Source organism: Chaetomium strumarium (assembly GCF_033439665.1).
Source record: "Chaetomium strumarium strain CBS 333.67 chromosome Unknown B0T15scaffold_2, whole genome shotgun sequence".
Taxonomy (NCBI): domain Eukaryota; kingdom Fungi; phylum Ascomycota; class Sordariomycetes; order Sordariales; family Chaetomiaceae; genus Chaetomium; species Chaetomium strumarium.
Window position 1 is genome coordinate 1,690,374 of NW_026944430.1, and position 21,627 is coordinate 1,712,000.

The 21,627-nt window shown below is 56.6% G+C and overlaps 5 protein-coding genes across 5 annotated transcripts; 3 read left to right on the forward strand and 2 right to left on the reverse strand.

Moving 5' to 3' along the window:
- The first annotated feature begins 6,073 nt into the window (after positions 1-6,073).
- On the forward strand, positions 6,074-8,968 carry B0T15DRAFT_101969 (uncharacterized protein). The gene is made up of 3 exons (XM_062861367.1): positions 6,074-6,242; positions 6,312-7,776; positions 7,860-8,968. Exons 2-3 carry the CDS (start codon positions 6,383-6,385, stop codon positions 8,848-8,850), a joined length of 2,385 nt encoding a protein of 794 aa, XP_062724004.1. The 5' UTR covers positions 6,074-6,242; positions 6,312-6,382; the 3' UTR covers positions 8,851-8,968.
- A 1,655-nt stretch (positions 8,969-10,623) lies between these two features.
- On the forward strand, positions 10,624-11,562 carry B0T15DRAFT_508717 (uncharacterized protein; the record flags this gene model as incomplete). Its single annotated transcript, XM_062867742.1, has 1 exon — positions 10,624-11,562. One exon carries the CDS (start codon positions 10,624-10,626, stop codon positions 11,560-11,562), a length of 939 nt encoding a protein of 312 aa, XP_062724005.1.
- A 332-nt stretch (positions 11,563-11,894) lies between these two features.
- Positions 11,895-13,271, reverse strand: B0T15DRAFT_101947 (AhpD-like protein). Its single transcript, XM_062861366.1, has 2 exons — positions 12,789-13,271; positions 11,895-12,721 (listed from the first exon to the last, which is right to left on the reverse strand). Exons 1-2 carry the CDS (start codon positions 13,056-13,058, stop codon positions 12,227-12,229), a joined length of 765 nt encoding a protein of 254 aa, XP_062724006.1. The 5' UTR covers positions 13,059-13,271; the 3' UTR covers positions 11,895-12,226.
- A 146-nt stretch (positions 13,272-13,417) lies between these two features.
- On the forward strand, positions 13,418-16,575 carry B0T15DRAFT_523872 (uncharacterized protein). The gene is made up of 4 exons (XM_062868727.1): positions 13,418-13,607; positions 13,707-13,811; positions 13,884-14,568; positions 14,622-16,575. The coding sequence occupies exons 1-4, from the start codon at positions 13,578-13,580 to the stop codon at positions 16,343-16,345; spliced, it is 2,544 nt and encodes an 847-aa protein (XP_062724007.1). The 5' UTR covers positions 13,418-13,577; the 3' UTR covers positions 16,346-16,575.
- A 2,158-nt stretch (positions 16,576-18,733) lies between these two features.
- Positions 18,734-20,281, reverse strand: B0T15DRAFT_490821 (uncharacterized protein; the record flags this gene model as incomplete). Its single annotated transcript, XM_062866723.1, has 1 exon — positions 18,734-20,281. The coding sequence occupies one exon, from the start codon at positions 20,279-20,281 to the stop codon at positions 18,734-18,736; it is 1,548 nt and encodes a 515-aa protein (XP_062724008.1).
- Between the last annotated feature and the right edge of the window lie 1,346 nt (positions 20,282-21,627).

Below are 21,627 nucleotides of genomic sequence, written 5' to 3' on the forward strand. Positions count from 1 at the left end.
TTACAATATAGGACACCTTGGTATGGCTAAGAAGGATGCTGGTGGCCAAGACGCATCATTTCCGGGCCGGACAAGTGGCTTCACCCGAAGGGCCCTCCCCCCGGCGCCCAGGAATCCCATCCACTGCACAGTTTAGCTGGTGTTTTCTCGAGACAGTCAAGGTGCCCTTCGAGTGAAGATATGGTCGATCTTCCGACATGAGGCTCACCTCTGCATCCCCCAGGCCAGCACCTACAGTAATGTAACCGCCGGAACCCAGAGATCGGGTAAGTTCACCGCCAAGGGATCGGCATTCGCTGCACTGATTCGGAGTGACCGTCTTGGCGATCCTACTAACATACTCCAAGCTACACGGTAATCTTAATCACCATCAGCAGCTCAGTTACGGATATTCTCATGACTTCACAGCGATCGGTGGCACAAAGGTTACTGTGCTAAGCATTGCTGGTCAAAGTTTCTCGAGCTAGCCCATGGGTGGTTGAGAAGGTACAAGGGATAGAATCACAGTCAATCGCGAGCCTTTTACGCCACCACTGTGTAGTCGCACTGGTTGCCCAAAACGGAACGACTTGTACATGGGGGGAATGTTCCGAGCTAACAAACAAACTAGCATTGTCCTGTATAATAGACCCGCCCCGAGGCAAACTGCCCCAATTGCCATCACATTTACATTCCCCAAAATACATATGGGGGAAGATGTAGGTACAGGCGAGTCAAACAGTGGCGTATGTACCTGATTGCATATTACATCCTGGGGGAGGTATTATGTTAGCTAGACAAGCAGGCGGTAATAGACGAATACTAGCCCGGTATACTAGCAGAGACTCCATTCAAGGAGAGATTTGCTCAGCCCTACCGACCACCTCTGGCCGCGGACCTGCACTCACTTCTTCTCAGTAGGTAACAGCGTGAAGCGGCATCACATAGCATCTCGTCTCCAAAATGCAGGGTAAACTGGCAACGCCAGGAGCAACGAGCGAGCGCGTTCATCCGATCTTACCTTGTTCGGAGCCGGAGTGAGACATCCTCGCCTCATACCTGCATTGCTCACACCCCGGCGCACGTTTCTTTGCTTTGGACCACAACTTGCAGCCGTGAATCCTGATCCAGACGTTCGTCTATGGACCTGACTGGCTTTCCAGTTTGACCCCTTCGAATGACGCTTCCGCAATGGGTAGCGAATCATCACCAATAATGCCTCCGTGTATCGTTGTTATTAACCGGCGAATGTTTCGGTGTCGCGGGGATTAACTTACACCCCTTTTCCTCGCATGCCTCTCCGGCCAATCATGACCTCTGTACGCAAGTGCATGAAGACCCAGAGGGCAGGGACTAAAGTATCCGTACCACAGTTTGGACCCAAATTCCATCAACAGTGGTGGAACCACAGCATTTGTCGAAGACAGTACTGTCAAACCAATGCCGTGTGGTGTTAACATGCGGACTTCACTGGGAATGCTAAGAGCAACCTTTATAGGGCCCAAACACTACCTAGGCGTGTATAAACTAGGTACCTATGTACTCTGGAATGGCGGCTAGAAGATGCTTCACCAGCAACAAACATTACAAGTGGGGGCTGGAGCGGTCTCTAGGCAGTGATGGCGCCAGTCTGCAAGTGACGAACGGCCTAGATTTCGACTGGCCCGCGCGAAACCACGCCGCGGGGACTCCCCACAAGGCTGAGGCTATGTCTTGCTAGGCCTACACTAGAGAGCATTCCTTAGCCAGCCTCCGGGAGAATAAGTCAACGGGAGGGTAGCTACGTGCAAATTGAGGACCTCCATCAGGGGGTAAGGCGCGATGCATTGACCGCATGAGATATCTTATCCATCCGACCGCCCCGGCTCATCTTGCCCGGCACTTACTGACCACCAAGAACACGATGAACTTGACCAGCCGGTCGTGGAACCATTCAACTGGAACCGGCGGTGGCTTGCTAGGCATGGTGGCGTCAAAACTTGGCATGAATAGCATGCTTTATCTGCAGGGACGAGGAGTAGCATTGTTCTCGAAGCTTGGGTGAGAATCTTAAAATTCTGACACTGCAGTAAGCGTTGCCCGCTACCCTCCTTTGCAACGTGGTCCTGCATATTAATCACTGTGGTACCTACCTTACTTACACAGTATTACAGAGTTCCGTTCAGTGTCTGCTGACGGAGTCTACTACGGGGCAAGGTTGGGGCATCCGGTTGATTGTTGCGCTTTCACGGCATACCCGTACCAAACGGCTTCGATGTCCAATACCCCTCGTTCCCCTGCCCAATGGGTTTATAAATCAGGGACGGCACGGAACCCGGTCGGCTCCTCGGCTTCCTCGGGGATAACACCATAGCACAATTCGGCGACCTCATGCGGGAGAAGTACGACATCGGTGATCTTCGCTGATGTTTATCGGATATGATTAACATCCTTAAGAACTCCCGCATGCCATGCATGTCGGTAGGTAAGGTACCTATGTACGTAAAGTAGGTACTTTACATACGAGGGACTTCTCTCAGGATCCACAATGGTCCAACCGGAAGAAAGGACGGACGGCGCTTCAAGGGGCCCGGTCATCTCGCGCTTGTTGCGGGATGATGTTTGCCGGACCCCTGTCCGATTAAACGAAAAACGCTGTAGATGATCTGCAACGTGTACAAGGACTTAACGGCCACTTGTCCTGCTTGAGTAGAGCACCTCACACATTACTAGTACACTATGGATACACATAGAATTGAGTCTGGCTCGGCCACGCGGCTCGCTTCTCTGACGAACTTTCGCAGGTCGGGTGCTAGGACGAAGGTTACATTACACCGCCCCTACCCGAAGGCTATCTCCTGTTCTTTTTTTGGATTTTGACTTTGGCTTTCCCCACATCTATCCAGCGAAAATCAGTGGGGCCATGCTGGCAATTTGACCCGCTTGCCGTAAAGAAGCCACTGAGAAGGCGGCTGAGCCACACCTAGTCTCGATCTGGTTGCATTTATCGAGCGGGCAATGCCGCCGATCATTCACCTCCCCCGTGCCTGCCGGGAACTTTGCTCGCTGCCCCAAAGCTTCGGCTCGCTTCACGCTGCCCGGCCGAACATCTCAACAGAAACACCACCGGGGCAGGGGCGGCATTGGGCGGCGTATGTGGCTCTTTATCACATTTTACCGAGACAGACGATGCTTGTTGGAAAAGATTTGTGCTCTTTGCCGCTCCATGCTTGCCATGTACGATCCGTTAGGCGCATGTCCGTCAGCGTGTGCCATCTCGCCCGTCTTTCCATCAAGCCTCCGTGTCCGCTTGATGAAAACTGGCGGATGATTTGTGTAGCTATCACGGACACAGCGACATGATCACCCTGGCCCCCCGGAAGCAGAAGTGGGGAGCATCTGCCGGGACGGGACGGCAGTGCCGTGCCACCGGGAATTTGAACGGACCGGTGCCTCCAGACAGAACACCACCAAGCATGTCACGATTTATGGTTTCCAACTAAGGTAGGTACCTGTAGGCACATGTATTACACAGTATATGTACATACAGTAGTCTCAGCATGGTTTTTCCGGGTCGCAAGTAGGTAGCTGTTGTGCAAGTCGCTTCTCGTATCCTTGTGCTGCATGCTACTTGCCCACCACGATACTGTCGCCGACTCCCATGCACGCTGTGTCTTCAAGTCTTGCAGTGGTTGTCAGGAAAATAAGAATTTCAACTTGGCTAGCTTTATCTTGAGCGATAAGCTAAGATGGCGTGAAACTTGGTCCGTTCCCGGTCCTTCCCAATCCCCACATCCAGGTCCCAAGCTCCGCGGTCGGCAACGAAAGAGACTAGAGATTGCCTTGTGTTTGTGAAAACTTTTCGAGGTGACTTCGACAAAAACAGAGGAGATTGCTTGGGAGGACTTTACGACAGAGCACAAACCCAACGTGTACACTAAGGTACTAATGTACAGGGTTGCATCCACCAATTCGTGCGGCAAGCTGCAAACCGACTGGACGAGATACGACGGGGCCAGCAAAAGGTTTGCGATTCGCGACACGCATGCTATCTGCGCTGCTTGCAAACCCACGCTTCCATACATACACTACTGCCACCGGCTTGTTGTCTTTTCACCGAGCTAGATCGCGACGGGGTCCTCTGCAGCCCGCGATTCCCAATTTTGCACCTAGGATGGTCATGCTCTACAGCGTGTGATACACTTTCGCCAAGAAAGGTCCAGTGCATTAAAGCGCAGACGCGAACCGCAAGCCACGATCCACCTGATAACCTGAACTAAGACCGACACCGTCTCGTCTCTTTTCTCCGAAGGGCTGTCCGAATGTAGCCAGGGATAGGGCTGTGCACCTGCACGGTGAGCACCATCCTCCCCTCCTCCGGGTTCTCATTGGGCGTCCGTGGGAGGTGCTCACGCCCAAAATCCCAAAACACAACTCATGGATACACGAGGTCGACAGCCTTACTACCTGAATTATTCATCAAGAAGCAGGTCGAGAAATGCGCAGCAGCAACTACCGCACTTTACCTCTGTGATTAAAAATATCCGCGGGAGATCTGGCATGCCACGATGCAATGATGCAACCAAGATATGGGGTTTGCGGCCCCGACCGAGCCTCCACCACGTCGTTCAGAGTATCGAAACTGCGGCGCTCACCAGCAAACGACGGCTGCTCTCTCCGAACGAAAGGTACATACTAGCGCTCCTACGATGAGCGGTCCAGTCAACCGAATGGCCGGGGGTTTTGGTGGAGCAACCTGACCATGGAAGGCGTCTCTCACGGCGGTGCGGGGAATGGAGATTGATGAAGAGACCATCCCTAACTAAACGGTCTGCTTGGTGTTTGTGAGTCTCTCCCCGTCTCAATTGCAACGGCTATGCTTGCCTTATCCGGCCGTACTTTCACCACGGTGTTTGCTTTTCGAGCTGTGAGCCGACCCTCTCCTGATGTGGGCTGTCAGGATTCGCCATGCAATGATGTTACATACATACCTGATGTGTCTCCGAGTGACCTACATCGGAAAATCGATTTCTTGGCCTGCTGCGGCCGTCCCGGTCGCATCTGAGCCCCTATCCAATAATGTTATTAGGTGAAGAAGAAGCAAATGTAGCAGAAGCGCAAGAAGGTAATCTCAGGGGCTCGATAGAAGACACCTAGTTGCGTTGTCTCTGAAAGGTCTTACCCCTTGCCTATACTTACAGCACAGCGTGTCTACAGCAACGAGCCGCAGCTATTCCGCAGGGAATGGCATTATTGGTCGCTGACAGGCAGAGCAAGGTGGACAGACTGCTATCGAGCTCGTGTGGGGGGAGAGTACCCGCCCGGGATGGCCCACGATTGTTTCAGGCGGGGGAGGTGAGAAGCGCGGGTCGCGGGCGCTGGAACTTGCGCTTACAGCTCATCTTCTCCTGTCAATACCCGCGCTATCTAGGCCATCGAGACCGAGACTGGACGGCCACAATTGCTCGCCCTCTCTGGAGCTCCCACCAGGTGCAGCCCTTGCCCACTCGCACCTCAAGTGACAAGGCAGTCAAGCACATACATTACATACCAAGCCTCGAGTGTCTTCGCCCACTCGCTTACCCCCTGTTTCCCGTCCACACCAACCACAGGCTCAGGCTGTGGGCGGTGGACTGGCCAGCGGGCGCAGACTTGCAGGACCCTTTCGTTTTCCAGAGGTCGCCAATGTACACTTGTGCCCCTGTCCCTGGGGTCGCATCCAAACTCTCCCCCTGTCGACCCGAGCAGCCCAAAGGCACGCAGCCCCATGTCACCCAAGCCCATAGCCAGGTACCCCCTGTACCGCCCCTCATGTATGTACCCACCCATGCAATCTCTGGAACTGAGCCTCGCTGGACCGAGAAGTCATACTAGGGACTTGTGAGATCGTCCTCCACCAGGTCCCCGGCTCCCAAGATGGTTGCCGGGGGTATATAGAAACCTCACCCCCCCAAAAAGCCCGTCCGTTGGTGCACAAGCTCCTCCTCCGCTGTCGAACATCACCACCAACCGAGCCTCACACACCTCGGGCCAGACAACCCCGGCGTGGGCACTAACTAGACACTACGTCGGCTTTTTTAACCCACCAAGGCTTAGCCGCTCCCAGACCTCCGACAAGGCGCTCTTGCCGGAATTCGGAGCCACAACAAGAAGACAGTCCGAGGAAACCGGCCCCGTGTCCACTTACACGCATTTTCGCTCCCGTCCCTCGAATTCGAGCCGTCCTAGCCGGAACGAAGGCCGCAAGTTCAGACAGAGCCTGCCTGGAATGCGCATGTGCGAAGGTCAGTCAGTTGCCGGCCAGCAGACGGTGTGCCTGGAGGCGCCTTGACTGACGCACTGCCTACCCGCAGCCTGAGGTTGTGGTTGTGGCTTTCTTGCATTCTCACAAGAGTGCGCGAGCTGCAAACTTGGCGTTGTGCACATGGCCGGCCTAGGCTACCACGACACCCGGGACAACTACAACATGACATATCCAGAGCCCCCCCAATACGCCCAGACCATGGACCTCGGGCTGTCGCCAGAGCCATACAGCACCTATCCGCGGTCTGCACACGACTACCCAACGACGATGGGGTACGAGAGCGGTGCTGTCTACGCCGAGGCGCCGCCTTACATGTACAACAGCGGGAGGGTATCACCGGGCATGTACCCGGACGACGGCGATGCAGCGTGCGGCCCAGCGTCGGACCTGAGCAACGCGAGCGCCTCGTCGTCCACCATGGGCTCACCGCTCTCAAGCCACGGGCAGACGGCGCCAATTCCCGAGTGGGCCGCGGCGCCCCACGGGCTCGGCCTAACGCCGGGCATCGTCGAGCCGAGCGACTATTTCCCGGGCGAGTACTCGTTCGCGCCGGGCGGCATCGACGTCTTCCACCACAACGCGCCCTACGACTTCCCAGCAGCCAGCAAAGCGCCGGGTTTTGTCGGTGAGTTGTCACAGATCCCTAGGTCTTCCCATCTCTCTCCGCATTCGCCCCGCGGCAGCGGACACGCCCGCCATGGCTCCCTTTCTTCTTCCGCTTCGTGCGATTCTGGATCCACCGCTGTACCCCCCAAGCATCCGAGTCCCGGTCTGGCCCTCGACACGCGCCTGGCGCAGCAGGTCTCAGTAGTGACTGCATCATCCCTGGTGGCACCGGCCTCCGCGTCGGCCTCCTCCTCGATGGTTTCGGGTCCGCTCTTGACGCCGCCCACCACTTGCTCTTCCTTTCCTTCTTCTGCTACCCGCGCAGTTTGGAGCAGCCCTCCCAGCTCCCGCCTGGCCACTCGTTTCTTTTCTCAGTCTAGCGGGCACTTCGTTCCTCCTCTTGAGACTTGTTGGTTTCCTCTGTCGCAACAAGGCGAAACTTCTGTGTCGCGTGACCGGGATGCTAACATGGTTGCTGCCTGCGCAGACCCCTCCTTAATACACCCGGATGTGCGACCATTGGCCATGCCGTATGACCACCCTTCGTACCCGGCACCGCCCAACTCGGCGTACCCGGCCTCGCCCGCGCTCTCCGTCTCGGCCTCGCCGCAGCTCCGGCCCGGCAGCACGTCCCCCTTCATGCACGGTGGGAATTACCAGCCCTACTCGCCGTTCCAGCCACCAGCCGACTCCCAGCGGCGGGGGAGTCTCCACTCGTACCAGTCAAACTACTCGGGTGAGCAACCCTACAGCGGCGATGAGTCGCGGGAGAAGCAGCGCTGCCCGCACCCGGACTGCGGGAAGGCCTTCAAGGACCTCAAGGCGCATATGCTCACCCACCAGACGGAACGGCCCGAGAAATGCCCTATAACCACGTGCGAATACCATGTCAAGGGCTTTGCGAGAAAGTGAGTGCCGTCTCTCTCTCTCTCTCTCTCTCTGTGTCCCACAGTCCCCTTGTCTCAGCTGTCTAACCCTGCCTGCCGTCTAGATACGACAAGAACCGCCATACCCTCACCCATTACAAAGGGACGATGGTGTGTGGGTTCTGTCCGGGTTCGGGCTCGGCGGCAGAAAAGTCGTTCAACAGGGCCGACGTGTTCAAGCGGCACTTGACCGCAGTGCACGGCGTCGAGCAGACACCGCCCAACAGTCGCAAGAAGGCGGCAGGAACGAGCAGCAGCACCAGCGGCAGCGCGAAGCTCACCGGCTACGCGCCCGACGCGACGGGCAAGTGCTCGACATGTTCGCAGACCTTCAGCAACGCCCAGGACTTCTACGAGCATCTCGATGACTGCGTGCTGCGGATCGTGCAGCAGGAGGATCCGGCCGAGGCGATCAACGCCCAGCGGCTGGCCGAAGTCGAGAATGACCGGGACGTGCACAACACGCTCGAGAAAAACAACCTGCCCACTACCACCATGACGTCGACCGCCGAGGACGCGGATGACGAAGACGACGTCATGGAGGACGACGAGGCGGATGAGGATTCGAAGGGCGGCCGGGGCGGCGGCAAGGGGTCGCTCGCATCGCCGACAAGGAAGACAAATAAGGGCAGCTCGCTGAACGGGATCCAGAAGTCGCGAGGCCTTACCCACTCGCGCGGCGGCGTACCCCTCCAAACCAAGAGCCGAGGCCGCAAGAACCGACGCGACTACCCCTCCTCGTGGGGATTCGACAAGGGCCAGATGACGATGAAGAAGCGCGTGCTGGCCGTCTTCGACGGGCCCCGGCGGCTGGCTAAGGACGACATGATGCTGTCGACCGAGCACGAAGTGCGCCTCAAGCTGCAGGACGGCAAGTCCTACGTCACAGACCTCGACCTGCAGACGCTCAAGCGCGCCGAGGGCTTCCTCAACGCCACCGACGAGGAAAAGGGCCCGTGGATCTCGGACGATCCGACCGACGAGCAGCTGAAGCAGATGCTCGAGTACAGTGCTGTTCGGTCCGAGGCGCAACCAGCCCCCACCGCTGCGCAGTGAAACAAAAATACCTAGTTATGGGGAACGCTGTTCGACGAAGAGACGCGCCAACCTACCTACCTACCTCCCTCCCTCTCCCGCTTCTTGATACCCCATAATAAGAAACTACCCAACGCGCACACCTGTCATATATCAATGTATCTAATAGTGTCTTCGCCCTTTTCCCTCGTCTTCTTCCGGCGAACCACACTGGACACGGGCTGGATGGATTGCATCAGAGTCGCATACATCACGAATGGAACAAAACAATTACAAGAGCATCTGGCGTGTTGGGCGAACTGGGACCTTGGCGCGATTGTTTTTTTTTTTTCTTCTTGGCTCCGAGCCTTCCTCTTTTTTTTTTTTCTTTTTTTTTCTTTTCCATTTTTCTCTGTTGATTTTTCTTCTTTAAATCCCTTTTGTTTGGTTGGGCATACCGGGGTAAAAGGGACGGACTTAATGACGACGTGAATGACGAGGTACGGCTTATTTGGTTTTTTGGCGGGACAGGGTTCGCGGAAAGGGGACGGAAAGGCTTTCAACTACCTAACTATAAAGGGGTGGGCAAAGATCCAGAACTTATATCTTCTTTCTCACTACTATATTACTTATTGATATTTTCTGCTCTTTGCTTCCTCTTGACTGCTGTCCCGTCCCTCAGTTATACGCTCCTTCTCGATCACTGCTGGGCGCAGAGGTATCGGTAATGAGGGTCTGTGGGTAATAATGGTGGTTGGTGTAATACTAGTACGTAGTGACATTCGGCCTATCGCTGAGAGTAATGACTCCAAGCTTCACTGTGTCCTCTGCCTCTTTTCCCTGTGTTCCATCTATATTCAGAATGGTGGACCTTCAATGTAATCTCTGGGTTGTGGAGGTGAACTCCTGGGATCCCAACCTTCTCTTATGTCGGATGGCGAAAACGGCATTGGTTCTCTTCGTTGCGACTGCTACCTAGACAGGGGTACGTGAGCTATATATGAATACATCTCAATGTTGACGGCACAATTGATGACTGTGCATTTCCATCAAATGTTTAGCGTCCGTGACTACTTCTGACCCGATTCGAGACCATGGAGCGATGAGTTACCTTCATGCAACCAAGTTTTGACGCTTGCTGCTCTTGCTCGCTATCATCCTCGGGGAGCAAAAAGTGTAGATGGAATCATTCCAATGAGAGCAAGGACCTCCATGACATTCCTGCCGCGAGAATTAAAACACCACATGTGTTTTTCATCATTCGCTTTTCCTCAGGAGCTGGCAGTGTTATTAGGCGATCAGATCTTATCATAAGGCAGCAGCCGTGTAACACTGCTCCTTCAACAGGGAAAGCCCGTCGAAATTTGAAGTGGTTCCGCCGGGTTCTGTGGGACTGGCTGCCGAATAGCACACCGTCACCATGCTGGTAATGTTCCTCCGGTGGAGTAGCAATGTTGTTGGTGCAAGTCGCTCTCTGGTGTTCGAAAACATCGCCGATGTGTCTTCCTTATACTGTAACACAGAACGAGGGGAGGGTCCGAAGGAAAGAATCACAAGGCGGCGCAGACAAGCCAACAAAGTAACTTTCCACTCCCACTCGGCTAAACGCCGCTGCCGGGCATACGCACCCGCCCTTATCTTCTCGCCTAACCCGTCTTAACCTTCAAGTTCTCTTAACATCGGCGTTTCCAGTTCCTACCTTGTTCTCCCACTGCATTGACTTATATGCCCAAGCCCGCTCCATAACGTTCCCCCATACCCCCCCAACAATCCCCCACTATCATTTTCCCATAGCCCATTCAAATCCTCCCTCCCATGGCGTTGACAACCCGGATCTCCCTGACCGGGCCCGAGGCCACCGACCCAGAAGACTACTTCGGCGCCTCGCTGGGCGTCATCTTCCCGGACGACGTGGCCAACCAGCACGGGGACGCCAAGCACGGCCTGCTCTACACCTCGCCGCACCTCCCGCACCCCTTACCGCTCGCCCTCGCCGACGTCCAGGCCGAGACCGACCGCACCCTTTTCAGCCACTACCTGTGGAACTCGTCCCTGCTCCTGGCCGAGCTGATCGAGGCCGGCACGCTCGGGGTCGACCTATCATTAGACTCGAGCATCGCACCGGCTGTTGGCCGGTTCAACGTGGCGGGGCTGAAGACGATCGAGCTGGGGGCTGGCACGGCCCTGCCGTCTATCATGGCCGGGTTGCTGGGTGCGAAGAGGGTCGTGGTGACGGATTACCCGGCGCCGGCGGTCCTGAAGACGCTCAGGGAGAATGTGGCCGCGACGGTGCAGGCCCGGTTTGCTCCGGCGGGGAGGCTTGCCGTGGAGGAGGTGCTGGTCGAGGGCCATGGCTGGGGCGAGCTGGCGATGCCGTTTGCTCGAGGGAACCGGCATGCGTTCGATCGCGTGCTGGCAGCGGACTGTCTGTGGATGCCGTGGCAGCATGACAATCTTCGGCGGTCGATCGCGTGGTTCCTAGGGGAGGATCAAGGGGCGAGGGCGTGGGTGGTCGCTGGGTTCCATACGGGGCGGGCGAAGGTGCGCGGCTTCTTCGAGGAAGAGGCGTTGGCGGCGGTCGGGCTGGAGGTGGAGCATCTCTGGGAACGGGACTGCGATGGGAAAGATCGGCAGTGGGTCTGGGACTCTGGCGTCGAGGATGTAGGCTCGCGGAAGCGGTGGCAGGTCGTGGGTGTGCTGAGGAGGATACGCCAGCGAGCAGGAACGGGAGCGGACTCAGGGGAGAGACCCTGACAGGAGAGCAAGAGGGCAGCAGCATGTTTATATATTCGAAGCTGAGCCCAGGGTGTCGTTCAGCTCTGGCCGTTCCAGGTAAAGCGTTGTGGGTTGGGAGGTGAGCGGTGATCAGCTGAGCTGTGCTCTGAGACTCCGCCTGGACTTGGCTGTCGCTCAACCCATCGTATTCCCGGCACACACACCCTGAAGAAAGGAGGCCATTCAGCTTGCAAGACCGGTGTTGCGTGATTGGATGCCGCCGTATCGCTTGGTTGGTGGAGTTCGGTCCGCACATGGCCACGGGCCAACCCGGCTCCACGCTGACATGCACCATGTGCCGATGTCGAACCCGGCCGAAGTGGGATGAGAGTGCAGAGGACCATGTGAGGTGAGATGCCAGGGACAGCGGCGGTGATACTGTGTAGCGAGTGGCGTTCAGGAATCATTGGTTTATGATTGCGAAATACAATGGACGTATGCACTTGGGATTTGTCCGCCCAAGCCCAATCCAGTGTGGGTGGGTGGGAAGGGTCGCAGCTCCCCGACATGCACCCGGTCGTGCTGCTGACTGTGATCAAACCTCGCCGAGGGAAGCCGAGGGCGCTGGCGAAGGAGACAGGACACTCGCCGGCTGTCGACCTTGGCGGTGCTGGCTTCGGTCACAACGTATGCTGCACTGATGCTACAGGTCGGCAACCTCACTTCTCCATCCGAACCCTGCATGAGTGCCGGCTTCGAGCATCTTCATGCCGGCGGCCATGCAGATTTCCACCACCACGTTGCGCACCGCCTTCACCTGCTCAACCGTTGCGCCACCATTGAGAGCTCCCCTCAGATGCCCCTTGAGCTGGGGGTTCACATCCTGGGGAATCAAGCCGGCGATCATGACAAACGAGGTTTCAGCAGCGCTGAGGACGCTCGTGTTGCTCAAGACGTAGCCGTACATCAGGCGGGCCACCAGACCCAGGTCCTCGGTGCCGGAGCGATCCATTTGGCCCATGACCCTCCTGGTGATTTTGCCGTATACAGCCTCGAAGAAACCCTGGCCCCGCTCCATGATCTCTAGCGTCGGTGTCTCGTAGATCTCCGCCCTGCGCCCCGTGGGGGAAAAGGCTTCAGGCTCATCCAAGAGGTCTTCTGGTGTCACTTTCTTGAGCTCGAGGAGCGCGTTGATCGTCTGGGGCGACATCAGCCGGAGGTGTCCGCCCTTACGAGTTTCGTCCGTCGGGAGGATCAGCAAGTACCCTCGGAACGCCCCCTACTGCGGCTGCCTTGATCAGCGCCTCGCGCATCCGGCGGGAGATGCGGAGCTTTTCATCTGCGCTCGGAGCTGAGTCGGCAGAACCGGCACCGTGTTGCAGAGCATGTAAATAGACTTGACCGATCTCATCCGGCCGGTTTAGCTGGGATAAGGTCGCAGCGGCGATGAGGTACCATGTGTGCCCTGGCAGGCTTGGATGGCTGCGGATGGACGAGAGGAAGGCGGGGGTGATGATGGCCGGGGGAGAGGTCATTTTGAGGCTCGGCACCGGAATGGTTGGGATGATTGCTCAAATATGAAGATATATCATGTACAAGTGCGAAAGGAGAGCATATATCAAAGCAATAGGAATGAAAGTTGGACACATGGGCAGTTTTCCCCTTATCAGAGACCGTTAGACTCCCTCGGTAGAATCTCATTACCTGGTATGTGGTTTGATGCTTCTCCTGTTCCTGTTCTCGGCGTGAGATGGAAGCTGTACGTTCCCCACACAGCACCAATGCCCTGCACCACCTGCCAGTGGCACAGTGCCTCCCCGACAGCAGCCCCACATTTACCACACGTTGCGTCACCCGCTTACATGCTCGATGCTTCCTCGAGTTCCAATAACGTGGCAACAACCGAAACAGGCATCCTGTCAGCTCCATCAACTACCTCTCTAGCCCGCGACGATAAATGCCGCCCGTCAACACCATGGACACTTGAGGCTCCTTTGCGATATCTTGACGTCTGCCAAAAAGCAACAAATTCCACTCAGCCGAGCGACCGACCGATGAAGATGCGGCTCGCGTGGTACGCAGGGGTACGTTTCCCACTATGCAGCTTCCCCTTTGAGGCTCCCCAGGAGCTACTATCCGAGTCGCAACATGACAGCAGCGAAAGCTAACATGCTGCAACCCAGGCCTCTACGGCCCTCGCGGCCGCCGTCGTTGCGTCTGCTTTCTACCAGCGCGCCAATTTCTACTCTGCCATGGTGCATCTCGCCCAAAGTAGCTTGTCCCTGATGGTCAGCATGCCGCTCCCCCCTCACCTCCAGAGCTTGCGCATGACTTCCGACCGCTGACAGTGGGTGTTGCAGGTCCTGGTAAATCTGATGTTCGTCATCTACGGCTCGTTCATGTACGGCCTCCAGCGTCTTTGCTTCGGCCCCCTCCGCCCCACCGAAATTGAGCAGCTCTACGAGAAGGCCTGGTTCGCCGTCACCGAAACCTGTCTGGCCATGACGATATTCCGCGAAGAGGTCGGCGCATTCTTCTTGATCATGTTCACCGCCCTGGTCACGGGCAAGGTTTGGGGCTGGATTGGCGAGGGCCGGGTCGAAGTGCTCGAGCAGCAGCCCCCTGCGAACCCGCGTCTCTTCCACACCCGGCTCGGCATCTCGCTGTTGGTCAGCATCGCCTACGACATATGGCTCCTGAACTATACCGTCAACACGGTAGTGCAGAACGCGAAGCCCACCATGATGGTCATGTTCTTGTTCGAGTTTGCCGTCTTGTTGGTGTCCTCGGTCCATACGGCCTCCCGGTACATCATCTCCCTGGTGGAGCAGCACGTTGTCAAGACGCAAACCCGGCAGCGCTTGGAGGATCGGCGTCGCCGCGTCAGGGAGCAGAGGGCTGAGATTCTACGGAGGAGAGAGGCCGAGGGTGCGACGGATGACGACGAAGAGCTGCCCGACGAGAACGATGTGGATGAGATGGACATTGAGGTGCCCGGCTGGGAAGCAAAAGGCCAATGGGTTCTGTCATTGGACTTGTTCGCAGGTGCGTCTTCCGCATTGCCATGGGGGTTCGGATTGCCGCTGACCGGATCCCAGATTTCATCAAACTTGGGATATACTCGGCCTTTTTCTGCGTCCTCCTTACGTTCTATGGCCTTCCCATCCATATTATGCGCGATTGGTTCATGACTACGAGGTCATTTCTTAAGAGACTCCATGCCCTCATCCGTTACCGCCAGGCCCTGAAGCACATGGATCAGTACCCGGACGCCACGGCCGACGAGCTTGGCCGGGAGGACACCTGCATCATTTGCAGAGAGGAAATGCGGCCCTGGAACCCCACTGACAGCACGCAAGTAGAGCGGAGTCGTGCAAAGAGGCTCCCTTGCGGCCATATCCTGCACTTTGGCTGCCTCAAGAGTTGGCTGGAGCGGCAACAAGTATGTCCGACATGCCGGCGCCCTGTCGCTCGGGACGGACAACAGCCTCCCGCAAACGGCAACGCTGTGGTGTTCCGACTGGGGCTCAATTTCCCTGCGGGTCAAAACCGACAGGCTCAGCCACCGGATAACGCCCAGGGCCCTGGCGCTGGCCAGCCCGCGCAAGGAGGCGCAGCGGCCGACCAAGGAAACAATCAGAATCGCAACGTGAGAATGTTCAACTTAGGGCCCTTAAGACTGGGCTTCGCTCAGGGTGGAGTCGATGAGCTACGGGAGATGGCCCAACGACTGCAGATACCGCCAGATGCTGCGAACCCGCCTGCGCCAACACCGACGATGCCCGCTACACAAGAAAACAACAATGATAACAACAACAACAATAACTCCCCGGTAGCCACTGATCTGGATCAACTCCGGGCTCAGGTCTTGACGCTCGGGCAACAGCTTCGGCAAGAGATGATAAACGTGCAGAACGCGGCGCATGAGCTCAATCTCCTGAGCCTCTTGGTTAACGAGCTGACCCGCCTCCGTCAGTTGCAACAGCAGCCGCGGGGTCAGCAGCCGGCGGTCCAACAACCAGCGCCAGGAGCTATCCATGTGGGACCAGTGCCGATACAGGCACATCCACAGCCGGGCATGATGTATCCGTTCCCAGGCCTGTTCCCCCAGGGTCCGCCTTCCATTCCGCATCTACCTCACCCTATGGCTTCTAGACTCACAAGGCACGTTGGCCCCGGATATGGGGCTGCTATTCCTGCCGGCAGTCCTGACCTACCCGATGGAGTGGTTATCCCTCCGGGATGGTCGCTGCTCCCTCTCCAGCGCCTAGATGGCGACGCACCGCCGGTCGAACCCGCGGGACCTAACTCTCACGGGCCGGCCCAGGACATACTCCGGTCCGTCTTCGCGCAGATGCCAAACCACCCTAGGTCCCGGGGCACTAGCCCCGCGCCTGGGACTGGTCTTTCTGCACAAGTAGGGAGGACTGTCGCACCACCAACAAGCCAAGCCTCGGAACCGGCCCGTGCGGCCGGAATTCATGATGCCACGGCCGCGTTCGATACAACCGGGCGGGGATCCCCGGCCCCACCGCGGCCAATTTCCGGGTTTCTGACGACCGGTTTCGGGATCCCGCTCCAGCCCCCGAGCGGCGAACGAAGCTCAGGACAATCCGGCTCACACCCTGAGATGAACCAGGGTCAACAGGATGAGCCCGGAGAGAGCAGTGGCACGGGCCCAACAGCGGTGAACGGGGTTGCACCAGTCGAAAGCAGCAGGGGCAACCAAGTTACAGAAGCCGAAGTAAACGGCAGCACTAGGGATAGGGGGCCTAGAGCTGTGACAGTCGAGGAGGCGAACGATGACGAGGACGAGCAGTGAGCTAAACCACCGCTGAATGGACTTGTATCTGGAAGAAGAAGCAACTTCAATTGGGAGGCTATCTGTCATGAAGTGAAACAGTGGCGCGATTCTGGCGCAAGGTGTTAGTGTACCGGTGTGTATGCGAACGTTTAAATCAAGTACCAAGGATGTAATCTACACTTAGAATTAATTTCTGGAGCAGTGTTTACAGTTAAGTGCCTTGCAGCCTCAGTTTTCGTGTCAGCCTGGCTTGGTACTACAAGGACTAGTGTCCGGTCATTGCCGATTGGTCCTTCAGTGTGGATGTCTGAGCTGTGCACTTGCATTGCTGATATTCTGCACCCTATACCTTTGGTCTACACACAGGCTGTTTTTGGGATGTGATAGAAACTCGCTCAACTGTCAAGGTTGCTCACGGAGTACTTCCGACACTCATGTGATGCTCTGCCGACATACAAACCAGGGTGCATGTGTCCGTGTCAACGCCTAATGGGCCCATTGTCCTGTCAACCACGCGAATGTTTACTCTGGAATAGGGGTTCGGAAGCGGCCCGTGGTTACTGCTTCTTATCCAAAGCATGCGCCGCGAGTGAGCTACCTAGTGAAGCATAGACGTACCTCGACCATTACGTACCGGGTTCATTACCAGCCGTTGGTAATGAAATCGGATTCGCGATGCACTTTGGGGCAACCCGCCTTCTGTGGGACTCGGGTTACTTACCTTACATGAATAGAACAGACCGACAAGAAAAAGAGGCTAATAAAAGCCGACGCAGCCAAGTCACCGAGGAGGTGACGCCCAATTGCCATCAGGCTTGACCTACTGTGCGGCTGTATGCATCGTGGACGTACAGACCGGGTCATCTGTTTGTCTGGGACCAATATCTCTCTGGGATTTTGCGCCACACTGAAGGCATCAGAGTCGCGTCACTCCGAGGAAACCATATCTCTCTGCATTCTCATCTTGCACCGTGCCACCAATCAAGCCCATACCCAGTTCTTGTATTGGTTACATATTTAGTGACTGGTGAAATGACATCGCATCACGCACGCCCACGTACACCATCATTGACGCATTACTTGTCCCACCCCAGGATAGGCTGCGACAAACGACATTATGCAAAAGTGGTGGAAGGCAGGCAACCAATGAACAGGGAGCCGAATGAACACTGCACTGGACAGCAAGGCTTTGCCTAGTCTCGTCAGAGGCCAGCAGACCAATGTGCCACCCCGTTGTGAATCGGGGCAAGGGGACAAAGGTGGGTGGGAAGGCAGAGAGCGGTGCGTGGACTGTGAAATGACCAGGTATGGTTACACAGATGTACAAAAGTGTCAGAGCCCCTTCGCATTACGTTCGCATCCGGATCCTGCTGACATTGTAATTATAGGTAGCTCAGCAAGTGTGCCAGACCCCAAGCCACAGCAGCAGGGTACAAGTAGGGTAGGGATGTCTGCACATGACAGCATCCCCAAGCAGATCCACGCGGCCCTTTTTTACCTCTGCCGCCTGCTCCCAGGTTTCTCATATAAGGTACTAGTAGTTACCCCACGCATTAAAAAGGCTGCAGCGGATAAGAGCAAACCTGAGGAGAGGTGGATGCCATGGACACGGCAGTTGGCTTGACGGGTAGGGAAGGGATAGAGCCCCAGCCGCGCGCCTCATTTCCTGCACTTCCTCCCGTGTGTCTGACATCCCTCTCGCAAATGAATGCATTATCAATGACGATGTGTAAAAGGATCGTTACACGTATCGTACATACCAAATACCAGACACTGGAAAATGGGAAATACAAGAGCGCAATGAAGTGGAAGTGATGAAACCCACCGGAAGGTGTATCCCATTACCACGTAAGCACCAAACAAGAGAGGTACCAAGCAAATATGTGTTTACCGCAACAACCGCAAGCCCATCCTGACTCCCGTGGTATCTCAGTAGTACTTCTGACATAAAAGAACAGCGCTCACCCCTTTTAAGAATCCAGCCCTGATTGCTGTGACCTGTTGATGTTGCCGAAAGTTGGCAACGGGACACATACGCAATATTGAGCCCCAGAAGCAGAGCGCTAACAGAAAGTAAAGGGGGCAAAAATATAGGAAAGGAGAAAAACGGCTGCGCTCACAGACCTCGGATAATTCTGCTTTTCCCCCTGCGTTGCCACGCATAGACCCAAGCCTTAAATAGAAAGGGACATACCAAACCCCAATGCAATTTCCCATGCCCTCGCTCATCCAAGCAGTAGAGATTGAAATGGGATGGGAAGGGGCGGCAATAGGCGAGATAAAGAGAATCTAGTGTAAGAAAACGGCCAGGCGGTGATCGAGAAAGAAACAATGAGAGCAACAGTGAGGTGTGAGGCGGGCATCGCAACCCCGACAGCGCAGTCTCAGCCGCCTTCCTGGGCCCTCTCATCCCACACTACGAACTGACCTCGCCTTCCCATCTTTCACCATACCCTGTATTCTCCCAGGGTACCGTTCCCCTTGTTCACTCCTGGCCCTTCTCTCCCCCTCAATGACCGAACCCTCCCTCGATCCGGTCATACTCCTCCCATCCCCGCCAGTGTTGCTTCCAAACGCCGGCGGCACCCGCATGAGCACTTCGCCATACTCATCTCGAGGACTCCCCGGGCCCTCGAACCAGTCGAGCTCCATGGTTGCTGCCTCATCCAGCCGCCACCAGTACAGCACCTCCTCCTGCCACCGCCTCAGATTCACCACCTTGAACTCCCCCTCGCACACAGCCAGCATGAGCTCGGCCTCTACCGGGGACGTGCGCAGCCGGTGGATCAGCCACTGGTTGATGTAGTCCAGCGTGTTCTCGGCCTTAATCATGAGCATGCTGATCCCGAGTTCCTTCATGCACTCTGCGCGGCGCAACGCGCTGGTGGAGTCATCTTTGGGGAGCTTCAGGGCCTGTTCGAGCGCCTCACGCGGTGTAAGTAGGCTCAGGACATGGGCTGGGTTCGAGAGGAGAATAGGGAAGCGCGGGTGCGCGAGGGAGGGCACGCCACGATTGGCGTGGGAGGGCTTGGCGGGCGGATTGATGGACATGTTGCCGTCCAAGGGAGGCGGGGACCAGTCGGCGCTGCCGGAATAGATGGCCCGTTCTTCGTTGTACGAGGCATGCTTGCGCATGACACCCTTCTTGAGACAGAGCGTGCGGAGGTGGGAGAGTGCCTCAGTGGCGGCGTCAAGCTCTTCGCGAGCGCGCGTCGAAGCAATCCCGTAGTTGCGGAGGAAATCGAGCTCGTCGTCGCTGATGGGGATGCCGAAGCGGTCTTCGAATTCGTCGGCGTCGGTAGGGACCCTTGCGAGGGCGCATCGCAGAGCGTGTAGTTCTTCCTCGCTGATCTGGTTGCCTTGATCCTCACGCACACGCTTGCGGTGCAGATCAAGCTCGAGACTGTATAGTATCTGGTCGCGGCGCATATCGAGATCCTCTACGTACTCCTCGGCGAGCTGGCGTTCCCCGGCAGCTTCTAACAGCTCCTGGTACAAGGGATGAATGTCTTCGTGGCGGTCACCAGATATGCCTAGGAGAGTAACGGGTGTCGACGGTGCAGAGTCAACAGGATCATCGGCCTCATCCTTTGCCTTCTCCGCTAATCTGCCCGGGACATTTATTGGGGGCGGGGGCGGTGGCGGAGGAAACGGACCCTGAGGGCCCATATTTACCCAATTTCGGGAGATGCGAGATAGATCGACTTGCAGCATGCGGAGCTCAACTTCCTCGTTATCTAGCTCCAACTCCATGGCCTCGTATGCGGATTCGGCGGTATAATATTCCTCCCGGATGCTTTGCAGTTCACGAAGCTTATCTTCCATAAGATCGGTGGGGATGGCGACCACCGGGCTCTTGTGCGTCAGGTAGGGTCGGAAGATTTGCGTGAAGGCATTGTCCTTGTCACCCATCCGGTGCCTGAGTTCCTGCAATTCCCTTCGCTTGGTGGCCATTCCGTGCCTCAACTGCCAAATTCTTAGTTGTTTGTGTTCGAGCATCTCCTGGAGTTCGTGGCGCGGCCCGCCGTCGCCGGAGATGCTTCTTGAGGCGGCATCGGAGTCCTCAGACACTGATTCCGAAGAAGCCAAGCCTGCGTTCCTAACAGGATAAACTGGGGGTGGTCCGCCGGCATGCCCAACAGGTAGGTGCCATGGCGGCGGTGGTGGACGAAAGCCGGGAGTGCCGCGAGGATAAGGCAGCTGTGGTGGTGGGACAGGAGGGAAACGTCTCACATCCGCGACTGGTGGCGAGTAGTATTCGTCACCGGAACTGGTGTCGGACCCTTCCCCCGACCAGGGAACTGAAGGCTCCTTGGACAGAGCGACGGAACTGTGCGCCGTGTCCTTGCGACTATAGAATCGGTCTACGGGCAACTCGTCCCCCTCGCAGAAGTGGCCAACTTCGACTGCCCACGAAGGGGTTTGGCCCACATCTCGCTTGCGGACCTGGAACCTCGTCAGCTCAGTCCGGACGGCAGAGGCCGGGAATGTTCAGTCTTGCCATTTGGCGTGGTGGACTTAAAGTCGCAGCGTGGTCATGATCGGAGCCGTTGCCGTGGGCGGATGGACTACGCGACGTGGGCGGCTCTGGGATGGTCGTGGACGCCATACGGATGGAAGCAACGCGTCCACTCTCGGGCAGCTCTCCCGACAGCCCGTGCCATCGAGAGCTGCGCGAGGACGAGGGGCGCTGCGAGTGCGCATGCGAAACTGGCCGGTCAAGCGCGACGGAAACCACGCGAGTCTCGATATCTAGGGTAGTGTGAACGCGCTGCAGGTGCAAAAAGCCGGCCGCGTGGGCGCGCACTGCGTTATTGCCAGGGGTACAAAGGTAGCTTGTGAAGCTTGGATAAGGCGAACCTGGAAGGGATGAAGTGGTGCCCAGTCAAATACAGATACGTCGCGGGGATGTAAGTTACTGTACGGATTGCCTGAAATACTTACACGACCGGACGTATGATACCAGTATTTTCGCGTGGCGTTATGTTACCTGTATCTCTTCGTACTTTGTCCAATCTCCTCGCCTTGAAGTTCTGTTCTGCAGTTACCTAAGGTACCTTACCTTGTATGCTATGCTGCAGCGTTGCGGTAAACGGACGGGGTTTTGCTAATAGCTACTAGCAACGAGCTCCCATTGCGATCGTCAACTCTAAGTGTATGGTGCAGCACTTGGGCAAGAGTGTTCTTAACCCACAAGTAGCGTATTACGTACTGAGTTCCAACAGTTCTAGTAACGTCTGGGTTAGGTGTTCAACAGGGGTAACTAAGGTACATTAGTTAGTCGGGTTCTGGCTAACGTT

Bases quoted from the DNA above. Each gene is read 5' to 3' on its own strand.
- B0T15DRAFT_101969 (XM_062861367.1), top strand. From the start codon at position 6,383: ATGGCCGGCCTAGGCTACCACGACACCCGGGACAACTACAACATGACA. The intron at 7,777-7,859 runs GTGAGTGCCGTC...CCTGCCGTCTAG, and splicing joins GTCAAGGGCTTTGCGAGAAA to ATACGACAAGAACCGCCATA.
- B0T15DRAFT_101947 (XM_062861366.1), bottom strand. From the start codon at position 13,058: ATGACCTCTCCCCCGGCCATCATCACCCCCGCCTTCCTCTCGTCCATC. The intron at 12,722-12,788 runs GTACTTGCTGAT...ATGTCGCCCCAG, and splicing joins CAGTAGGGGGCGTTCCGAGG to ACGATCAACGCGCTCCTCGA.
- B0T15DRAFT_523872 (XM_062868727.1), top strand. From the start codon at position 13,578: ATGAAGATGCGGCTCGCGTGGTACGCAGGG. The intron at 13,608-13,706 runs GTACGTTTCCCA...GCTGCAACCCAG, and splicing joins GGCTCGCGTGGTACGCAGGG to GCCTCTACGGCCCTCGCGGC. The intron at 13,812-13,883 runs GTCAGCATGCCG...TGGGTGTTGCAG, and splicing joins AAAGTAGCTTGTCCCTGATG to GTCCTGGTAAATCTGATGTT.